At 37.8% G+C, this 23031-nt stretch overlaps 1 protein-coding gene across 2 annotated transcripts in view; it reads right to left on the bottom strand.

Moving 5' to 3' along the window:
* Positions 1-22776, bottom strand: part of LOC149235930 (uncharacterized) — a 239745-nt gene extending 216969 nt beyond the window's left edge. Inside the window, exons 1-3 of one of the 2 annotated variants that reach the window (XM_089372282.1) lie at positions 21999-22776; positions 17961-18140; positions 16600-16654 (exon numbers count right to left, since the gene is read on the bottom strand). In XM_089372282.1, coding sequence (XP_089228408.1) covers positions 16600-16654; positions 17961-18140; positions 21999-22409 — 646 coding nt within the window. In that variant the 5' untranslated portion in view covers positions 22410-22776. The remainder of the gene's footprint in view (positions 1-16599; positions 16655-17960; positions 18141-21998) is intronic. The other variant, XM_089372283.1, reaches the window with a different exon arrangement.
* Positions 22777-23031: the final 255 nt, after the last annotated feature.

Raw genomic sequence — 23031 nt, 5'->3', positions numbered from 1 at the left:
GAATCTAGGGCATTTAGGTTATGATGAGATTCTTCTGACAATGATAACTATTTGTGAAGAACTTTTAATTTTCTTATTAGCATAATCTTCTCTTATTATTCTTAGTGTGTATTTTTTCTTCATCAAACAGTTACCAAAACAAAAGAGACAAGAACACAAGATATTGGCTCTTAGCCAAGGCAAAACCTCTCTCTCCTGGAGAAAAAAACCCTTCTACAAATTTCTCTTATTGAAGCTTCAATTGACAAATGCCAAACCCTAGACCCTTGACCAATAGATCCTCCAAGCACAAGACACAGTCTTCTTTTTGCACCTTCCTTTATGTTCTTCAATCAAAGCCTCCTTCTGCACTGCACCCTGATCTCTTCCTTCGCACTTCTTCTAGCAACTGGCAACACGATTGCAGAAACCCTAGGTCTCCTTTAGAGACCTCTACTATGGAGTACTTCTTTTCTCTTCCTCGCTTGGAAATCTTCCTTTTGCTTGATGCTTAGGCTAGAAGATGGGGTTCTTCTTGAATTATATTTCTGAGTTAGAGGTTGATCCTCTAACCCTACTGTAGATCTGAATTTTCCTCGCACGTGTGGCTGATTAGGGCTCAAGATTGTCCCTCTTGCTTGCTCCTTTTCTTTGCTTGAGGTGACACCTACTTCGCTTGAGATGGAGGCCTATATGGAGCCTCTTTTTAGTCCAATCGAACTCTATTAAGTTGTTGCTCTCATGGATCTGAAGTGACCACAGAAATACCCTCTCTTCTTCACACGTGTGACAGAAAAGAGCCCTAAAACAGTCCTCCAAAACTCATATTTCTTTCTTTTCTTCTTCGTTGGTCTAGAAGCAACCCTTTGCTCTTCTTCATACCTCCTTCTTGACTCTCTTTCTCGCTGATTTCAGAGATAGCTTGATGGTCTATTTGTGAGGTCGAACTGCCCTATATATAGGAGTTTGTCCCTCCTATTTGGGCCGACTTGAGCTAGTGAGGCTGACATGTCCTTAAGTGCACCAAAAATTCATTTCTTTGAGCCAACTTGAAGAGGAAACTTGTCTTTGCTTTGGAGGATCTCTTTTGACATATTTCTTTGACTCTAATACATAGATTTACATAGTGTAACATACCCACATGGGTCTTTAACAATTACATTGACTCTTTGACTTTCCTAGAACCACTTAAATATGTGCTTGACCTATCAAATGAGCAAGAAACCCATTCTTGATAATGACAAAAATAATAATTCTTTTCTTTTACAAGTGCAAAGATCAAAATTACATTCATGAAGACTAAACCTAGTTACACTTTCTTCAACAGTTTTGCCCTAGCATGTGCCTATATCTTGTGTCTCTTGTTTTGTGATCTTCATACATGTATAATTGGTTGATGAAAGATAAGATAATAAATAAGTAAAAGAAGCCAACACACTCACAAGTAATTATCAAGAAATGAGAATCAAACCCTAATATAATATCTTTGATTTTCCAACATGGTATCAGAGCTAAGGTCAAGAGAAGTTGAAGATCACTTTGTTGGCATGGATTCTCCCTCTATGGTGAACTACATAAGATTGGGTTACAACATTGCTAGAAGATGGATCAAGAAGATCATCTACTACTTATTCAACAAAGTCAAGAGTCAAGGATTCTTGGTTGCCCTTACAGGATTTCTTACTGATGACAATGCATGGATCATTGATAGTGGAGCATCGAGACACATGACAGGTGAAGGCAAGCAACTTCACACACTATCAAAGGAGTCATCCTCTCATTCACTGGAATTGGGTGACAATAAAAGCTATGTTGTTAGAGGCCTGAAATCTACATCATTGAAGCTGGATAATGGATCGAAGTTGCATCTCAACAACATTCTCTATGTTCCAGGTTTGAAAAAGGATTTACTTTCCATTTATTGTTTAGAAGATAAAGGGGAAAGAAAGAACGCTAGCATTGACAAAGCTAGGGTTATTGGAGTTCGTGAAGGAAGTCTTTATCGGGTTATCACTACATCTCCTCAAGCTTTGGTTCACATGGAAATAAGTCCCATTGAACTATGGCACCGAAGGTATGGTAATCTTCATTATAGGGTCATCCCTGCTCTTAGTCAACTGGTTCATGGTTGTAATGACCCATCTACAAGTACAAACGAAATTGAATTATTAGCATGCATACGAGGCATGCATATAATAGCTACATATGCATGTGTTGCCTGCACTGCACTAGTAGTCATATTAAATTATGAAGAAATTCCAAGTATGGGATAAAAGACGTAATTGTTGAAAATACTAAATAAATATCTAACTTGCCAAAATATAATGGAATATGTATTGTAGTATGTGTCATCATCATAATAAGTAACCATAGAATATTATCCAAAAGTTTTAAATTAAATTATTTAAAGTTTAAAAGGGAGTTATATTGTCGTAAAAGAAGTAACTCTTAACTAAAGGTTGAACATTAAAAGAGGCATAATATAATAAAATATTAAATAAATCTTAATAAAAAAGGGGACTACGTAATATATGTTAATATCACCTAAACCCTTATAAAGAAATGAGTGTCAAAATAAAGTGTGACTACCTCTTTAATTCACTTTGAGGAGCCACGTAATAGACAGGGTGCACTCAACCAAGGCAATGGAGTATGAATGAACGGAGGTTCTAAGAAATAAAAGGAGAAGGGAGTGCAACTGAAAAGGGATCTTTTCTGTTTTGGAAGTGCAGTGTGGGGAGGAGGTAGAGCGCAGTGTTGGGAGGAGGAAAATTACTTGGAGAAGTACAGACAGTAAGGAGAAGGGAGTGCAACTGAAGAGGGATCTTTTCTGTTTTGGAAGTGCAGTGTGGGGAGGAGGTAGAGCGCAGTGTTGGGAGGAGGAAAATTACTTGGAGAAGTACAGACAGTAAGGACTGAGCCTTGTTGTTCTTGAAGTTTTTGGGCACGGGGGACCAGATTGCATCAATTGAGAAGCATTCTAGAACTGAGTACCTAGGTTGTACCCAGTTTGGCTGGGAGGTTTTGGTCATTTTGGTAACGTAGCAGGAGATAGAGTCACGACAGAGCAGACAAGTTGGTACTCAATAGAAGAATGGATAAATTTTGTATTAAAATTTCATATTTGTGAGTAGAAATATTGTTAAACTCTATTTAATTTTGAATTTAAGGCTTCACAGTTTTTTTTGATCATGAATTTGCTAAACCTTGTTAAATTATGAATTTAGGGCCCTTTCATTTATGCACATCGATATGATTGATGAGATAGAAATAAAAGAATAATTACATTTTAATATGAAAGCTAATAACATGAGCTGGATATGGCCAAATACGTTATACCATAGATAACATGTATGAACTATACATAAACTAATTATTTTGTATATATTGATGCATATGTTATAATGTATGGACAAGTGTTTACATTGCAGATAGCATCGTTACCAAAATGACCACGTGATGACAAAAGCTCCAAGAACAATTAAGGCTCAATGAGATTCCATGATAGGGTGTTGAACCTGGCCCCACTAGGAGGGGTGGAGGTATTACCCACCGTTTATCTTCCAAAACCTGGAGTCATGGGAGGACTGTGCGAGTCACGCTCCCCTAGATGTGTGATGATGACTGTCAGATGCTTACTAGAAAATTAGGTCGATGTAATCGGCGCTATCAACCTTAAGGTTATGAATGGCTACATCAGTATAGCTGACACCATGGCATATTCCAGTAGAGGATGGATAGGATGGGAATGGAAAAGATTAGAAAGGACAGGATGATTCTAGAATAGCTTGGAAATCTGAGCGAGGCTAGGCTTAACTATTAAAATTATAAACTTATCAATGTTCAAAATACAAATTTTAAAATTTCTTCACATTAAATAAGTATTTAATCACGGAACATAATCCTTATATAATTATACTAATTACTAAAATAATAATACACTATATAATCACTGGTATACTATATAAACCTTAACTTCAGGATGAAGTTTTCTGAAGGAGGGATGTATGTAATGACCCATCTACCAGTGCAAACGAAATTGAATTATTAGCATGAATACGAGGCATGCATATGATAGCTACATATGCATACATCGCCTACACTGCACTAGTAGTCATATTAAATTATGAAGAGATTCCAAGTATAGGATAAAAGACGTAATTGTTGAAAATACTAAATAAATATCTAGCTCGCAAAAATATATTGGAATATGTATTGTAGTATGTGTCGTCATCATAATAAGTAACCATAGAATATTATCCAAAAGTTTTAAATTAAATTATTTAAAGTTTAAAAGGGAGCTATATTGTCATAAAAGAAGTAACTCTTAACTAAAGGTTAAACATTAAAAGAGGTATAATATAATAAAATATTAAATAAATCTTAATAAAAAAAGGGGACTACGTAATATATGTTGATATCACCTAAACCCTTATAAAGTGATGAGTGTCAAAATAAAGTGTGACTACCTCTTTAATTCACTGTGAGGAGCCACGTAATAGACAAGGGGCACTCAACCAAGGCAATGGAGTATGAATGAACGGAGGTTCTAAGAAATAAAAGGATAAGTGGTGCAACTGAAAAGGGATCTTTTCTATTTTGGAAGCGCAGTGTTGGGAGGAGGAAAATTACCTGGAGAAGTACAGAGAGTAAGGACTGAGCCTTGTTGTTCTTGAAGTTTTTGGGCACGGGGGACCAAATTGCATCAATTGAGAACATTCTGGAACAGAGTACCTAGGTTGTACCCAATTTGGCTAGGAGGTTTCGGTCGTTTTGGTAACGCAGCGAGAGCTAGAGTCACGACAGAGCAGACAAGTTGGTACTTAATAGAAGAATGGATAAATTTTGTATTAAAATTTCATATTTGTGAGTAGAAATATTGTTAAACTCTATTTAATTTCGAATTTAAGGCTTCACAGTTTTTTCTGAACATAAATTTGCTACACCCTGTTAAATTCTGAATTTAGGGCCGTTACAATGGTATCCCTGATATGAAGTTAGATCATGAAAGTGTGTGCAAGGGATGCTCTTTGGGGAAGTATACTAAAAAGCAATTTCATAATAGTGAAACTAGGTCTAAAGAAATATTAGACCTCGTCCATTCCGATGTATGCGGGCCGATGCCTGACAAATAACTTAGAGGTCATCTCTACTATGTAACATTCATTGATGATCACTAGAGGAAGACATGGCTCTACCTACTCAAAACTAAAGATGAAGTATTTGATAAGTTCAAGGAGTTCAAGGCTGAAGTGGAAACCCTAGCCAAAAGAAAGATAAAGACTCTAAGGTTTGACAATGGTGGGGAATACACTTCTAAAGATTTAATTGCATATTGTAAGGATGCAGGTATTAAGAGGTAGATCATTGTTCCCTGCTATCCCGAACAAAATGGATTCGCTGAAAGGAAGAATAGGTCAATTGGAGAAGGCATTCGAACGATGCTCCTTGATCAAAATCTACCAAAGTTCTTACGGGGTAAAGTAGCGATGACTGTCATGTACATTCAAAATATAAGTCCTCATAAGAGTCTTGATAATACTACACCCGAAGAAGTATTCACGGGGAAGAAGCCGAGTGTGGATCATCTCCGTATATTTGGAAGTCTAACATATATCCATGTTCTGAAAGACAAGCGAAAGAAGTTGGACTCGACAAGCATCAAGGGAATATTCGTTGGTTATAGTCTTTCCTCAAAAGCATATAGAATTTACATAAAGGAAGGAAGACACATTGAAGTAAGCAAGGATGTCATATTTGATGAGAATCAAGCTTACAAGAAATCAAAGGATATTCCTATTGATTCTGATGATGAAGAAGTTCCCGTATTTGAAGAAGAAGAAGTTCATCATGAGAACTCTACTACAAATGATGAAGAAGAAGGACCAAGTGAGCCTATTCAATCGGTGGTTATCCCAACCACAAGGAAGAGGCCAAATTGGTTGAAAGCTACATTAGAAGATGTTGAAGGACATGAAGCTGCGAAAGGGTCCTCCAGGGAAAGTAAGAAACCGAAAAGGTATTCTGGTTATGCTGCATATATGAAAAAGTTGATTGAAGCCGAACCATCTACATTCTAGGAAGCTGAGCATGAAGAGGTTTGGAAGAAAGCTATGCAGGAAGAATATCAATCCATCATGAAGAATGGGGTTTGGGAAATCGTTCCTAGACCTAGTGACAAATCGGTTGTCACATCAAAGTGGATCTATAAGATCAAACATGTTGTTGATGGAAGTATAGACAAGTACAAAGCAAGGTTTTGTCGCAAGGGGTTTCTCTCAAAAGGAAGGCATTGACTATGAAGAAACCTTTCCACCTACAGCAAGGTACACTACCATTAGATCGTTGGTTTCATTGGTTGCTACAATGGGGTGGAATATCCATCAAATGGATGTTAAGACCGCATTTCTAAATGGGACCATTGATGAGGAAGTGTACATCGAACAACCTGAAGGATTTGAAGTGAATAGCAGGGACTCTCATGTTTGCAGACTCAAGAAGGCCCTATATGGCTTGAAGCAAGCACCAAGGGCATGGTATGCAAGAATGGATGCATATCTTCTTAGAATTGGGTTCGTGAAGAGTATTGTTGATCCGAATCTATATATCAAGGTCGTGAATAATGAGCCTGTCATTATTCTACTATATGTGGATGATCTATTCATCACTGGTGTAGAATGAAGAATTCAAGAATGCAAGATGTTGACAGCTGAATTTGAGATGAAGGATCTAGGACTGATGCATTACTACCTAGGTCTAGAATTATGGCAGAGACCTGGGGAAATATATTTAGGGCAAGGAAAATACATCATCAAGTTATTGCAGCAATTTGGGACGATGGACTCCAAGTCGATGATTACTTGTTATGAATATAATTCATAATAAAATAATAAATGTAAATATAAATATAAATATAAAGATAATAAACGATAAATAATTAATTAATGATTAGTTAGTTAACAATGAAAGACGTGTCTTAGAGACATGCTTGTTCGTGAAAGGGTACTTACCTGGCTATATATACAGGACCCTCATTCTCAATTGTAATCATTTTTTATTCACACATTTAATATATAATATTTGTATCCTCATGGATATCTTTATATTCCAAGTCTTCTGGAGTATTTAACGAGAAGAACGAACTTTGTTTGCTTCATTGGTATCAGAGCCACGTTTGGCTGACCACTAGGCCTTTGGCCACCAACCTGTTGTCAACATTGTTGACGTCAAGACTCAAGCGTTTCGCTACGAAGTGGGAGCTTCTCCATTCTGCAGTTGTTGTTAGGCCCTTGGCCATTTTAAATAAGTAAATAAATAATAATAAATAAATAAATAAAGAGACAAGACCTCCACGACAACTTGACCCTCCATCGTCGTCACCCTACAGCGGATTTCGTTCTACGCCCTAGCTCAATTCGCGTCGACGCTATTACACATTGTTTTTACACCTTGATGCAATCGCACAAGGTTGTACGCAGCTCTGCAAGCCACCGCTGCACAGTCGCAGCGTCCACCTAACGTCCACAGCATTTTTGCTCTACATCGACGTCCCAGCCAACGCCACCCCCACTGCGACTAAAACCCTGCGGCTTCTTGTTGTCCACTGTTCCGTCCCCGCTGGAAAACATTGTCACTCTGCTGCGTAAGTCCGTCCAGTCCAAACCATTCCTTCACTGTCCGCGCATCTGGTCAAATTCCCCCACCGCTGCACGACGTTACATTCGCTCGAAACTATTGTCCGTCGCACCTACGCCACACCCTTCCACTGCTGCACAACTCGCGCCCCTGTCACCTGCTCATCCCTGTCTGCCCATTCATTGTTTCCAACTGTCAGCCCGGTTCCGACTGCACAACCATTGCCCTGTTCCGGCCGTCCGTTGTAGTCCAGTCACGACCGCCGATTTTCGTGCCCTCTGCCGCAATCCAGTCAACGTTCCGTCCGCCTCAATCCACTCAACGTACGCCAGTTTCATAATTAGGCCTAACGTCACGCTGTTTAAAAAAATCGATTCAAGGTGAACAATGATTTATAGTTAAAGATTATACAAGTTAATGTATATATATATATATATATATATATATAAGTTAGTTAAACTAATTATTTGGATCCTATAAGTTAATTAAGTTACCAGAAAAAATTATATTAAGAAAAAAAATTATATAGAAAAGTAAAAAAAAAAAAGTCATTTAAAAAAAAAGAGTGATAAATATAAAAAAAAAAAGAGCTATATATAAAGTCAGAAATAAAAAGAAGAAATTATATAAAAAGAGAGTTAAACAATTATATTGAAATAAAAATCTAAAAAATAAAATAAAATAATAAAAGATTAAAAAAAAAAGAAGTCAAAATGAGTTCCACACAAGAATCACTATTTTGGACTAAATGTCCATCTTGTCTAAACGTAATTGGATATACATATATTCAAAAAAATTGTGATTTAAAGTGTCCAAGGTGTGGAAGACTATTTAATACAGAAGAACATCAAGAAAATGAGCAAATGCAAATAAAACTATTAAAGGAAGAGGTCACGAAACTTCAACAAAAGAGTGAAGCCTCAGAGAAGAGATGTAAAGATCTCACAGAGCGGGGTCATGCAAAATCAACAGAATGCAACGAAGAAATTTTGCATCTAAGAAACCACAATGAGAAACTTCTTGCACAAGTCAAAAAGTGTAAAACTGAGAAGCACAAGTTAGAACAAGAAAAAGAGGGTTTTGACAAAAAATTCAACAAAAGTCTATCAAAGAAAGAAGAGGAAAATTTACGTTTTAAAAGCCTTAATCAGAGATTATTAGAACAAATCAAAAATCTAAAAAATGATGAAGCTACTAAAAGAATAAAGTCGGAAATTCAAAAAAGGATGAGCTTGTCCATTTAAGAAATCATAACCAAACCCTACTTACGCAAATAAAATAAAAAACTTAAAAATGGCAAAATATCGTTGAATGACAAGTTAGAACAACTTCAAGGTGAAGTATTGAAGTCGTCAATCGTCTTAGTCCAAGTTGAAGATAAGGGAATAAACACTGATCCAGTCAATATCACAAGCAAGGAAGAAGATGATTCTAGAGAAGTTAAGACATATGCAAAAGATACAATCCAAACAATGGACATTCCAAATGATGATTCAGTCGCCAACTTAACAACAACAGTGCCTGAAGAAAATCAGGGATCAACCACTAATATTATAGAGGAAAGCCAAACCAAAGGAGATATGTATCGACATCCAAATCACAAGAGTAGACCTTCCAATCAAGCTACATACCAGTATCGCTTAGAAAATAAACAACAAAATTATGTTCCCAAGGATACTGAAGTTTGCAGAATACAGTCTTATGATAACTATTCTTCAGTCAATTTGATTCCACAGAAGATCAATCTAGGATGGTTTGATCCCTTCTCCGTGCGACAATTTTGTTTGTCACTTAGAGGATCATATCAACTAGTATCAACGAAGATGACAATGCCGAGACGAGAAGACATTCGAAGAAGGAAAAGAGATCAAGTCTTTCATCAGTAAGCTTTGAGGACAAAGCTTTTTGAAGGGGAAGACTATGTTATGAATATAATTCATAATAAAATAATAAATGTAAATGTAAATATAAATATAAATATAATAAACGATAAATAATTAATTAATGATTAGTTAGTTAACAATGAAAAGGCATGTCTTAGAGACATGCTTGTTCGTGAAAGAGTACTTACCTGGCTATATATACAAGACCCTCATTCTCAATTGTAATCATTTTTTATTCACACATTTAATATATAATATTTGTATCCTCATGGATATCTTTATATTCCAAGTCTTCTGGAGTATTTAAAAAGAAGAACGAACTTTGTTCGCTTCATTACTCCTATGATCACCAACCTCAAGAAGTTGAGGAACTCCAACTCTAGTCTCGTGGATGCTATCTCATACTAGGCCTGATATATGTTTTGTTGTGAACATTCTTAGTCAGTTTCAGTGGGAGCCTCGTCATGATCACTAGATAGCTGCCAAACATATATTGAGGTATCTTCGTGGCACTATACATCACTACGTAAAGTATGATAGTAAGGAAGTCAAGCTAATTGGCTTCACAAACTCTAATTGGAGTGGCAATGAGACCTTTGGAAGGAGCACTATTGGAGGATACTTTAGTTTGGGAGCTGCTATGATCTCATGGATGAGTAGGAAGCAAGATCTCGTTGCATTGAGTAGTGCCGAGGTAGAATATGTGGTTGCATGTGAAGTAGGAAAAGAGGTTGTTTGGTTAAGGAAGCTTCTGACAAATTTGTTCGAGAAGTCTCTAGGTCCTACTGTGATTAATTGTGACAATAAAAATTGCATCAAGATGTCTAGAGATCTCGTGTTTCATTCGAGGACTAAACATATCAATAACAAGTTCCACTTTATTAGGAACTTGGTGCAAGGTGGGATCATGAAGTTAGAGTATGTTCCAACAGACGAACAAGTAGCATACATACTGATAAAGGCTCTTCCTAATAAGAAGTTTGAATATCTAAGGAACCTGTTGGGTTTGGTAGATATTGGTGATTGTATTGATGATAAGGAAATGGAAGAGATTTGTTGAGGTTTTGGGATTGAAGCATTGCCTGGGGAGACATCTGGCCAGCACTCTGTGTTGATGTCTGGAATCCCAGAATTGAAAAGGTGGTGTTGTTCATTGAGCTCTGTTTTGGATACACACATGTATGTTTGGGTTAGTGGTTAGCAAGTAAGCCTAATGGTACCTAGAGGGGCTGAAAGCTTGAGTCCACCTTAGTCCCACTTGGATAGATTGCCCTGGTCAGTCCATGGCAATGCGGTGCCTAAAAGTTCTTCATGTTTTCATATAGTTTGAGACCTTCCATTGTATATGTACATTATGAATACCTCCCTGGTTAAGAGGGAGTGTTAGAAAATATAACTATGTTCAGTCTTCAATAATGTACTTGAGTCATTATTTAATGTACTTGTCAAAAGAATAAAGAAAATAATTTTTATTATTGTAACAATGACTTATTAAAGCATGGGTTTCATGCTTGGGTCATCACTATATTAGTCAAAGTCCCCATTGTGGACTCCTATGATTAATATTGAGTTTATAGAGTCATTGTATATTCGAAGAAACCCTTCTTGAGCTTTCGAACCATCTAAAAAGATTTTGTATCAAGTCAAATATGAATTACGTACCCTCCACATCATGTCGGCCTAAGGACCCCCATTCGACCCACAAGAAGCCTATATATTGAAGGAGGTCGAAGTCATTTGAACCATTTACTCTCAAGCAAGTTCGATGTCTCAAGAAGAGCTGGAGAAGTGCGAAGTCTGTTGCCAAGAGGACGAAAGAAGTGCAAGTTTGGGGGAGTCTCTAGAGAAGAAGAAAATTGAACTTTTGGTGCCTCTCTCTCTTTGTTTCGTGGTCTGGGTTGGGAGATCGAACTCTCCTAAGATTCCGTTGTTGTCGGAAGCTACATCGAAAGTTGTTGCCTAGTCGAAGTTTCTATAAGGGGTTGAAGATCTTAGAGGCTAACATGGTGTGGAGGGAAAGTCTGGTCTTGGTCTAGGGTAAAGAGTCTCAAAGAATACTATTGAAAGGAAGAATTATCTTGATTGGGTTTTCCCCTCGAGGGAGGTTTTTCCCTGGCATGTGCCTATATCTTGTGTCTCTTGTTTTGTGATCTTCATACATGTATAATTGCTTGATGAAAGATAAGATAATAAAGAAGTAAAAGAAGCCAACACACTCACAAGTAATTATCTCAGTCCATAGTGGATTGTGCCCCAAAGATATCTCAATAGATTCTTAGCAACAATCCAATGAATGTGATGAGGCTCAACCATAAATTGACTCAACGTGTTCACAACAAAGCATATGTCAGGACGGAAGTTGACCAAGAATATCAAGTCCCCCACAAGTTGGAGATACTCAGAAGGATTCGCTAATCTAGGCCCAACAGCACTTCCACATAGCTTCTCGAAGTTGAGTTCCATCGAAGTAGATATGGATTTGCAATCCACCATCCCACATCTCTTAAGCAGCTTCACAATGTATTTTCCTTGAGAAAGGAAAATCTCACTTGGCTTTTGCCAGAGCTCCAGTCTTAAGAAGTAGTGCATCGGTCCTAGATCCTTCATCTCGAATTCGGAAGCCAACTCCCTCTTTCATTGATGATAGAGAGGGTTATCACCTATCATAAAGAAATCATCCACATAAAGGACCAAAATGAGAGGCTTGTCCTTTTCAACCTTGAAGTATAGGTTTGGGGTTTGGGTCAGCATCGCTCCTTGTAAATCCCAGCTTCATAAGATAGCTATCAATGCTCTCATACCAAGCCCTAGGGGCTTGCTTGAACCCATAGAGGGCTTTCTTCAACCTGCATACATGTGTCTATCGATCTTGAACTTTGAACCCCTCAGGTTGTTCTACATAGACTTCCTCCTTAAGCGAGCCGTGCAAGAAGGAATTTTTGACATCCATCTGGTGTAGGCTCCATCCTTGCGAGGCAGCAAGAGCTATGATCGAGTGGATGGTGGTATATCAGACAACTGGTGCAAATATCTCATCGTAGTCTACTGCTTCCTTTTGAGAGAAGCCTCGAGCAACGAATCTGGTCTTGAATTTTTCAGCACTCCCATCAGCTCTATGTTTGATCTTGTAGATCCATTTTGAAGTGACCATTGACTTGTCGTTAGGTCTAGGAACCACATCCCAGACATCATTCTTCATGATCGATTCATACTCCTCGTTCATCACATCCTTCCAAACTTGGTGATTCACGGCTTCTTCGAATGTACAAGGTTCAGATTGTACGATGGTACTCATGGTAGCTAAGTACCCTTTGGCCCTGTTCAGCTTCTTGCTTTCACAAAATGTCCCCCTCAGTTCAATGTGTTTCTCGGCATCTTCAAGAGTATCTTTGAGCCACAAAGGTCTTTTTCTTGAAGTAGAGAACTCACTAGGAGGTGGATCAATGGGATCCATTGAACCTTCCACATCGGGCAGCGGGTCATCAGATGGAGGTTCATCTTGCTTTCTTGCATCATCATCATCATCATTGTCCTTCCTAGGGATAGGAAGATCTCGGACTTTCCTAAGGGTGGAATCTTCATCGAAAGTGACATCGTGACTTATTTCCACTGCCCTTTGATCAAGCACAAAGATTATATATGCCTTCGAAGTTTCGTTGTAGCCCACAAACGTTCCTTTCTTCCCAGATGCATCTAACTTATTTTTATCTCTTTCGGCACACGAAAATATACGGGACAACCAAAAATTCTAAAATGAGAAACATCAGGTTTCTTACCGGTGAATACTTCTTCGGGGGGCTTGAAATCCAATGCTTGATGTGGGCATCTGTTTTGAACATACACAGCGGTGTTGGCAACTTCTCCGCATAAGAACTTTGGTAGACCTTGGTCATGAAGCATGGCACGGGTAGCTTCTATGATAGTACAGTTCTTCCTTTCAGCAACTCAATTTTGCTCGGGAGTATATATTGTAGTGGTCTCCCTCTTAATCCCAGCTTCTCTACAATAGTCAATGAATTCATTTTACTCATATTTGGTCCCATTATTGGTCCTTAATATTTTGATCTTCTTCCTTGTTTGATTCTCGACCAAGGCTTTGAAAGAGCAAAACCATTTGAACACTTCGTCCTACTTCTTTAAGAAATAGATCCATGTTTTGCGAGAGAAGTCATCCACAAAAATTGCATAGTACAAATATCCACCCAAAGATGTCATGGGCAACATAACTGATAGATCAGAATGGACGAATTGAAGAATATCAGTAGTTTGACTTTGACTTAAGGGGAATGGTCCCCTTGTATGTTTTCTAGCTGCGCAACCCTAACATTCACCTTCATGATCTAAGTTGAATTTGGGCATGCCTGTGACCATATTCCTTACATCAGGTAGGGCTTTGTAATGAAGGTGGACAAATCTCCGGTGCCATAATTCGAATTGAAGAGAAGTATCACAAGTCATTGCTCCCAACAGACTTCCTCCAACCTAATAGAGACCTTCAACCCTGAATCCAAGAGTAAATGCATCTCTTTGGTTCTTTTTCCAAACACGAACCTTCCCATTAATGAATGCCACCTTGAAACCTTTATCTTCCATCACATAAATAGAGACCAGATTCTTTTTCAGATTAGGTACATACAACACTTCTTGTAAATGAAGGGTTTGACCTTGATTTAAGTGAAGAGTAACAGTCTCAATTCCTTTCACGGGATAAGTGGCATTATCCCCAAGTATAATCTCCATATTCGTCTTTTTTTCAATCAAATTTGAGAGAGCCTCTTTGTACCCAGTGAAATGCCTTGAGGCACCACTATTAATCAACCAATGATCTAAATGTATCCGAAGGAGAGGCGCTGGTGAGAGCAGAAATAAGATAAAATTCTTTTTGTTTTTCTACAACATTAACTTCTTCATACCTGGAGTTTTTCGACTTCTTGGGAGGACGACCATTTCCATTTCGAGCAACGGGAGCATTCCTCTTTCCTTTGTTGTTGAACCTATTGTTCCTTTGATTGCCATTGCCTTTATAGTTGTTGTTATGGTTGTCATCATCTTTTGGGGTATCCTTCTTGTGAGGACACTCTCTAGAAAAATGTCCAAACCTGTTGCAATTGAAGCATCTTCCTTTCTTCCTTCTTTGAATCCTGACTTGAACCCTTGACTTTGTCTTCTTGAACCAACATTGTTCTTCCTCTTAGCATGAGCGAAGAAGGCAGTAGGATTGTTTCTATTTGAGGGCTTGTCTCTTTCCATCATCCTTATTTCTTCTTGAGTGCATCTAGCCAATAATTCATCAAATCCCAAAATCTTGTCATTATTGAGGATGGTAGTGTTGAACACATCCCATTCTCTTGTAAGGCCTCCAAGTGCAATAAGAGTGAGCTCCCTGTCACCAATGATTTCTCCAATATATAGGAGATCATTCTTGATCTCGGTAACACTCATGAAGTAGGATCGAATGGATTCTCCTCTATCCATCTTGATGTCTTTCAACTTGTTTTTGAAAAAGAGGACTTGATTTGCATTATTTACTTTGAACATCCCAACCAGCTTGTCATACATCTCCTTAGATGTTTCCAAATCAGAAATATAGGCAACAAAAGGCTTGTGAATAGAATCAACAATAATTTTCTTAGCTTTAAAGTCACCTTTCTTGTATTTTGTTTGTGCAGTGGTGAATGCATTTGAAGGAGGCTCCACTACTCTTCCTTTGACATAGTCCATGGAATCATTTTCTTCCAATGTCAAATCTAGAGACATCTTCCATGTGTGATAGCGGATTTGTCCTTAAGCTTGTCCTCGGATTTGAAGTAGGATGTAATTGTCATTGGGACTAGTTCCAAGTTCTTGTCCAACAGCTTCCCTTAGTGATTGTTTTTCTTCACTTTTGCTTCGGCTTCATCTTCACCTAAGCTCCAATACCATGTTAATTTTAGATAGCAATTGTATGTTCTATGCTTTAGCACAATTTACTTCAATGTTCCTTATCAACCCAATAACAATTTCCAATATTAGTAATCACATTAACTTAAACACATTGATAGTAAATGCAGATAAAACATAAAAACATGTGCAGAAGACAAGCCAAGACAAGAGGACACAAGACTTGGCGGATGCCATGGAAAAACCCCAATGTGGAGAAAACCTTTTGATCAAATATTCTTATTATTATTCAATAGTTCAACAGAGAAAGAGAGTACATAGATCAAATTTACTTGCCCAATACATAGTCAAAAAAGCCCTGTCAAAATCAGCAGTCAACAACAGTCAACTGCAGCCCTAACCAGAAAGTCAACACTAGTCAAATCAGCAACAAAACGTCCACCAAGCAGCTCGGTCAACAGCAGTTCAATTCGGCCTTCCAGGAGAGTCAAATTCAGCCCAAAACAGTTCAGTCAAACCTAGTCAAAGGAGAGAGAAACACTGTTGTAATTTCTGCAGTCAAATCTAAAGTCAACGCTGAAGTCAACCTGCCCAAAACACCTTGTAATTTGTGCCTAGCAACTTGGCCTAGAGAAATCGGAATTTTGCCTTGAAGATCGAAGTCAAACTTGGTCAAATGAGGCTTAATCAATGCTGGTCAAGTTGAACATACCATTGTTGCCTAAAATTAACAAACTAACATCCTCACTATGAGAGCCAAAATTCAAGGAATAAGAATCTTCAGAGACATGGTCATTCATATAGAGAATTAATCCTTTAAAATTTAATAACCAGTCTTGGGTAAGAAGCATTGAAACTAAAGATATTGAAGTGAAAATGAAAACAAAACATCAGAAACCTTAAAGGAAAATACCTCTAAATTCTTACAACTTAAAGGTTCTATGCACAGGTTACAAATATGGAAATGTAACATTTTTTTCTTATCAAAATTTTGACAAATCATCAGATGTATTGAAGGAAGATACCTCTATATTCTTACAACTTAAAGGTTCTATGCACAAGCTGCAAAGATGGAAATGTAACATTTGTTTCTTATCATAATTTTGACTGGTTCACCAATGCATCCTCTAATATTACAAAGATAAAGATTAGTCCCATTTTTCTTTTATCCTCGACCCAAAGATTCCAATCTATACAGGACTAAAACATGAAGAAAGCATACCTTGTGCAAGAACAGCAACCCTAACAGTCTGACCCGTTCCTTTAGGTAAAATCACCTGAAACAACCACACTTGATTGACTTAAAATAATGCAGACCATCCCACACCAATTTGCACAGAGACAGATTCACAGAGATAAGGTTTTACCAAACTAACAAATGAAAAAAGACAAATCGCCTAAAGAAGATAGTTTGTCAAAGAAGTATTTTCCATAAACAACGTATTCATGAGGAACTTCTATATTCACTGGAGAAAAATCACAACAACTGCTAGAGAATACAACTCGAACTCAGTCTTCAATCCAATGTTGCAAATATCGGCATCAGGATAAAATTTGCAAGGGTCCGGAAAACCAAAAAATCAGGAAAATATTCATAAAAGTTGGCAAACATCGGCAAAATTATAAAAAATATACAAAATTTAAAAAGTCAAAAAAAAATCATTTAAATCGCAATTTTTCCATCAAATTGCAATTTTTTGCACAGTTAACGATAAAATCGTGATTTTTTTTGCACGGTTTTAGAATGGCCAATTTTTTCAGCCCATAAAATCAGCTAGGCCAAAAAATCGTGATTTTGTGATTTTTCACGATGAAATCAGGATGTTTGCAACACTGCTTGAAATGCTTGAGTTCTGAAATTGTTGCAAACGTTATCAGAATGGTTAAAACCTCTGCATATAAAAATAGGATTTTTTCACTCACAAAACTGCAAATATAGCTACACTCTGGCCTTTCTAAAGTAAGGCAATGACACAGAAGTTCGTATCAAAACCTACTTTGTCCACATTACCATGCTTAGCGTTATCATGCGGTGTCAAACTCAATCCTGAAACTGTAATTTAAGCACAAAGCTTAGACTCGAATTCCAGACTCAGCACAAACTAAGTTTCTGAGAAAGGCTCACTGGAAAACACAAATTTATTTATATGCCAGTTCATAACCCATTGGGATTTCTCCATGGAAGAGTACGGAAATTTTATCCTTTATCCTCAGTACAACCATTGTTCAATCTGAATGTACACACAATAGAGATAAACAGCCATTGTTCAATCTGAATGTACACAAATAGAGTTAAAGAGCCATTGCTGCATTGTTTGAATCATCTAAGTCCACCGCTAAAAGAAAAAACACAACATAGAAAGAAAAAATACTTTGCCAAGTATCAACATTATACTTATAAATAAGCATATATGCATGTTAAGTGCTTCGAGAGTTTGGCTTCTCATTTCTACCCATACCATGCATGACACTATACAGTCTTAAGAACATCATTCTTCCAAGTACCAAACATGGCACATTCTGCTATATATAAAATAGAAAAACTCAGTCTTGGTCTATCAAAATTTTAAAGCTCAAACTCACCGTTGCTCTTAATTGCTGGTCATTGTATTTGGGATCAATGTTGAGACGGAAATGAGCTTCTGCTGTCTCTACAAACTTTGTACTTGAAGTTTGCTTGAGCAAACTAATTGCAGTTATAGGATCATATTCCTCCTTCTTCACTCGCAACTTCTGAATTTCTAAAAATCTTTTTGAACGCTTCTGTAAGTAGTAAGTTCATAAGGCTTCATGTTAAATTCTCATTCAGTAAAATCAATTCAATGCCTATTTCTAAATTTCTACTACCTGCACCTAACTGATAGATTATGGCATATATCTTTAAAATAAAATATAAAATAAACTAACTTTTTCATGTTTTGAAAAGAAAAGAAAAATAGTATTACAGCATTTTCAGAATCTGATGTAAAACCTCCCGCCTTAGAAAACAGCTTGTTATAATAAATGAAATCCCAAACATCCATATTTTTTACCCGTCTTCTCCCAGCTTGTAAAACTCATCAAATGCTAAAATAGCCATATTGCATGAACTGATAGCCAAAATATGGCAACAAGAATTGAATATATTTATTATTTACTTACACTAATTCCTACTAAGCCTTCTGCTCTGGTGTCGAGAAAAAACTGAGAGAGAGCATGTTCACTGTTGTTAAAGTTTTCAGCTGTACTGAGAAAGAGAATTTTGAAACATTTTTCCTGCCTGGTCATCTGAGAGCAAAAAGTGCATAAATGAACAGAAATTAATCCAAATGACCATCTTTCGGTAGAGGGAATCAAAAAATACATAAACAGGTACCTTGAATGTATATCTGGGGCCAGGGTGGCAATTGCAGAGGGAATCATCTATGATCCCGAGGAACAGACAGAAACAACCTATGCCTGGGTCTAGGAAAAGTCACAAAAAATCAATCAGTGACCTATGCTCTTTTGCAGGGCCTCCTCCTTGCCAAAGAAGCCAACATACTCTAGGATACCTAAGTGTCACTCTCAAAACCATGGCTCGAAAAATGGTTCCAACAGACAGTAAGTTCGCGTTGATCATTGAATGCATTAACAAGGAGGTCAGGAACCAACTCAAGATCTCATATCTCCAAGTTCTAGGGGATCTAAACTCAGAAGCCAACTCATTTGCAAACAAGACATCAACACTTAAACAAAGGATATTGGGAAAAAAATGGGGGGGCAAACATATTGCATCATCCCCTAAGGTTAGTTTCATTCAGGTATTAGGACATGTTATACCCATAATAAATCTCATATGCAGCCACATCTCAAGCATCACTCATATCACACAGGGAGAGGATTTGCAAGGATGCAATCCCATCCTAGCTATTTGAAATTCAAAACTGTTGTCCGGCTTTTAGAACTCAAAATATTTTATCTCTGCAAACAGGATGGGATTATGGAATGGAAAGGGACCTTTTTTGTTTGTTGGAGAATTCTCAGACTGCTGGATACCCTGGTAAGAGGTTCTTTGCTCTTTGGATTGCTTGGTAAGGAGAGGGGAAGTTTCACCTCACACTCTGAAGAATCCCAGTGGTTATCAGTTATTATAGAGCAGTATCTCTGATCTGTACTAGGTTTCTGTTCTTTTGCTTTTGCTTCCACAACTGGAAATTGGGTCAGGGGAATATGTTCATTCTGGGTCTATATGTAATTTTGTTTGTATAAACAACTCTGCTTATCTGGTTTTTGTTTTCCTTGAGAAATCAACCAGGGCTTCCGCATGTTTTGTCACAACAAAATTTGAACCTCTTTCTTGGGTTGTGCCTAGAGTTACTTGTGTCAAGAGATTCGTTCCGGGTTTCCTATGTTGGTGGAATACCAGTGTTCCAGGTTCCCTGTTGCTCGGTCTGCAGAAAAGAGGATATTCCCTGCTTGTGGGATTTATATTTGGACCTGTTGCAAATTTGGCTCTGTCTTCAGTCAGTTTTATTTTGGCTTCAGAAAACATGGATCAAAGAGAGGTTATGGAATTCAAATGGACACTGAGAGGCCATCGAGAAATCATCCAGAACAACAGAAATTCCCTGTTTTCATTAGCTACCAAAGTGCACGAGAATGAGCATTACTGTGCCTCACAGCATGCAACGATTATAAATATCTTGCTCCAGCAGAGGCAGAAGCCAGATGTTTTAAAAGCTGAGTGCAACATGTTTAGAAACTTGGCAATTATCTCAGCAAGGAAGCCTGATCCACAGCCTCCAACAATATGATGTCCCTCGATGCAGCTTATGCAGAGTTCAGAGAAGAAGAAACAATCCATCAGATGAAAGATGGCATATATAACGAGCATCAGAATTCTCTCCCACAATGTATTCATACTGGCTGTATTCTTCAGTCCCATTGACCTACTTTCCTGGTCATTGGTCGAACATCAATAAGATTATCTTATCTTATCTCCCATCAAATCTATGCAGCCAGCATATTCTCCGCTAAGTTTATATGCATTTTAACGTTATATGTCTATTAGGAGTTTTCAAAAGGCATTATAAGGTTATAATGCATTTTAAGGTTATATGTCTATTAGGAGTTTTCAGAAGGCATTATACTTTCAAGAATATCTGAAATGTATTAATCTTACGCAGTAGCAGTATCTTCCAAGTATCTTCTGAGAGCTGCCATTTTCATGAAGAATCCTAAATCAGCTTTTTTTGTATGCTCATTGCTAGTTGCCGCCCTTTTATAATATAATATTATCCAGTTTCAGTTTTACAAAACGTATATCTTGGGGCCACCTCCAACAGCGTGCGAAAGCAGATAAAGCTGATTAAAAGAAACCATGTTTAATTAAAATAATTTATAATTTTTATTGTTTCTCTTTGCTCTAGCCATGAAACTTCACTGTCTTGAGAAAATATACCTTTTATGTACTAGAATGACAATTAAGCCACTATGAATTTTTATGTGCTAGAATTACAATTTCAGCCACTAGGAAGAATAACTTAAAATTAGATCGGCAGCTCATTTAAGTTCTTGTTTGAATAAACGGTAACCTCACAGGCAATCCATTGAAGATAATATGTGATGAGAGCTCTTGTTTGAATAATGGGTAGCCTCACAGGCTCATCAATTGTAGATAAGACTTGAGGAGAATCCCTTTTTGAGCAAAAGGTAGCCTCACGGACTATTCAACCATATAGGTGAGATTTGAACAGGCTTCTCGTGAAAATGATGTTCAGGTTGTGGCAAGAACTTCAAAGCCTACATAAGAATGCTTATGGAATAATTTCGTGTCTGCGTACACACGTTCATATTATGTAGTATTTTACTTTAATTAACCTTCATTGACAGATAGGATGAAGTGGCCTGAGTCCAAATATCTGTAAGTATTTCCTTTATACTGAAACGGAAGAATTTGGCCTGATGAAACAGAAGCATTTGGCCCTCCACTTCAGCAGGCAAAACAACCTGCTGGGGACAAAACTCTGAAAATTAGCACTTTCATTCAGCTAATTTTCTGTTACAGGAGGTACACTTCGGTCAAAATTACCCAGATATTGCACCTAATCCCGATTGCTTATTCAAGCCTCAAGGGGAATTGAACCTTGGTTGGTAGCTTAACAAGTTGCCGTCTTCGTTATTGAACCACAACCCCATCGCAAGTGCAGATAATTTCAAAAAGCATTCGCTAAGAAATTCAAATTACTCTAACAGGACCAAGTACCAAACAAACTTGTTATGCCTTTGGAAGCCTCTGCCTATACGCCAATATTGCAATGCATTCACACAAATTGCAATCCACTTTTAGATAGGCTTGACAGAATTCACAACCCATATTCTGTGTGAAAACAAAGTTGCACAGATTCAACCCTCACCCCACCATCATAAGGGTAGGGATTGTGGCGTGAAGTTGTGCAACTTTGCATAACATCCCCCCACCCCAATTTAAGAAGCATGAGATGCCCTAATTTCCTTCCTTGCTTCAGAGGAAGAAGAAATGAGGATATCCCTATTTGGCAGGAAACATGCGATTGTATGATTTACTTTCTTTTCAGCATTGAAATATAAGATAAAAATTAAAAGAATACTACAGTGAATGAAAAAAGTAGAGGGACATACTCTGTCACTTTTGAGAGGCAATGCCGCTTTCCCAGTCTTGGGTTTCAGTCTCGGCAGAACCGCCGTGTCTTCGCCAGCTTGCTCTTGTTCTATTGCTTCCTCTTCTCCCACAATAGCCTCTGCAACTCCGCCCGCTACAGCATGAGTCCTTACTCTGTCTCCTGCTACACAGTGCAGGCGAACACTCCCCCATGTCCTCACACTCTTGCAAAACAAGAGCTGCTTCTTGCACCTTGACAGACCAGTAAATGCATTGAAATGGATTTTGCCTGAGACGATGGGCTGTTGAATTGCTGAAGATGGTGATGACGGTGAGGATGATGTTTTGGGGAAATTGCTCAAAGAGTTACGGTGACCTGTTGCTGCCACTGCAACATCTACTAGAGCTGTGGTTGCAGTTATAGTAGTCATTTATACTAATTCTGAGAACTTGTACAGAACAACTCTAAGGATAGAGGTATGTCATACAGCTTTACAAATTCACTCTGAAAACACCCTCCGAGATGTAATTAGATGAGACCAGCTATGGTAGAAATCAGCCGGAGAGAGCAAAAACTTGAAACCAGTTAATGGAAGAAACAATACCGAGTTACAAAACTAACTAGAAAGACTCCAGTGAAATCATACCAGTGAAAGAGATGGACCCAATTGCATGGCCCCCTCACCAAGCAGAAAAACTGCAACAGGGTCTTGGCAGCGCAACAGAGTTATGATCCATCCAGCAGCAATATTACCAACAGCCCAAATGATTCCTACTCACCAAAGAATGAGAGAAAAAACAGAACAGCAGAGGGTGGTTTTATCCACATCGGCAATCCTATAAGATAAGAACCGTCCTTGGTCACACGTTTTGGCAAAAACTAGCACAGATCATAGGAAACCCAAAAAAATTAATCAAATAGGCAATGTGTGCGTTTTTTTGCTTCTAGCTTCTACTTTTTAGTTTGTAGAATGATTTAAATTTAAACCTATTTTTATGAGCAGAGAATATATTAATGGGTGCAGAACTTATGAGTATTTAGTATAACTGAAA

The sequence above is a fragment of the Pinus tabuliformis genome, chromosome 8 (assembly GCF_031772625.1).
Source record: "Pinus tabuliformis cultivar Carrire ecotype Pingquan chromosome 8, CPIR1, whole genome shotgun sequence".
Taxonomy (NCBI): domain Eukaryota; kingdom Viridiplantae; phylum Streptophyta; class Pinopsida; order Pinales; family Pinaceae; genus Pinus; species Pinus tabuliformis.
This window is presented reverse-complemented; position numbering and strand designations above follow the sequence as displayed.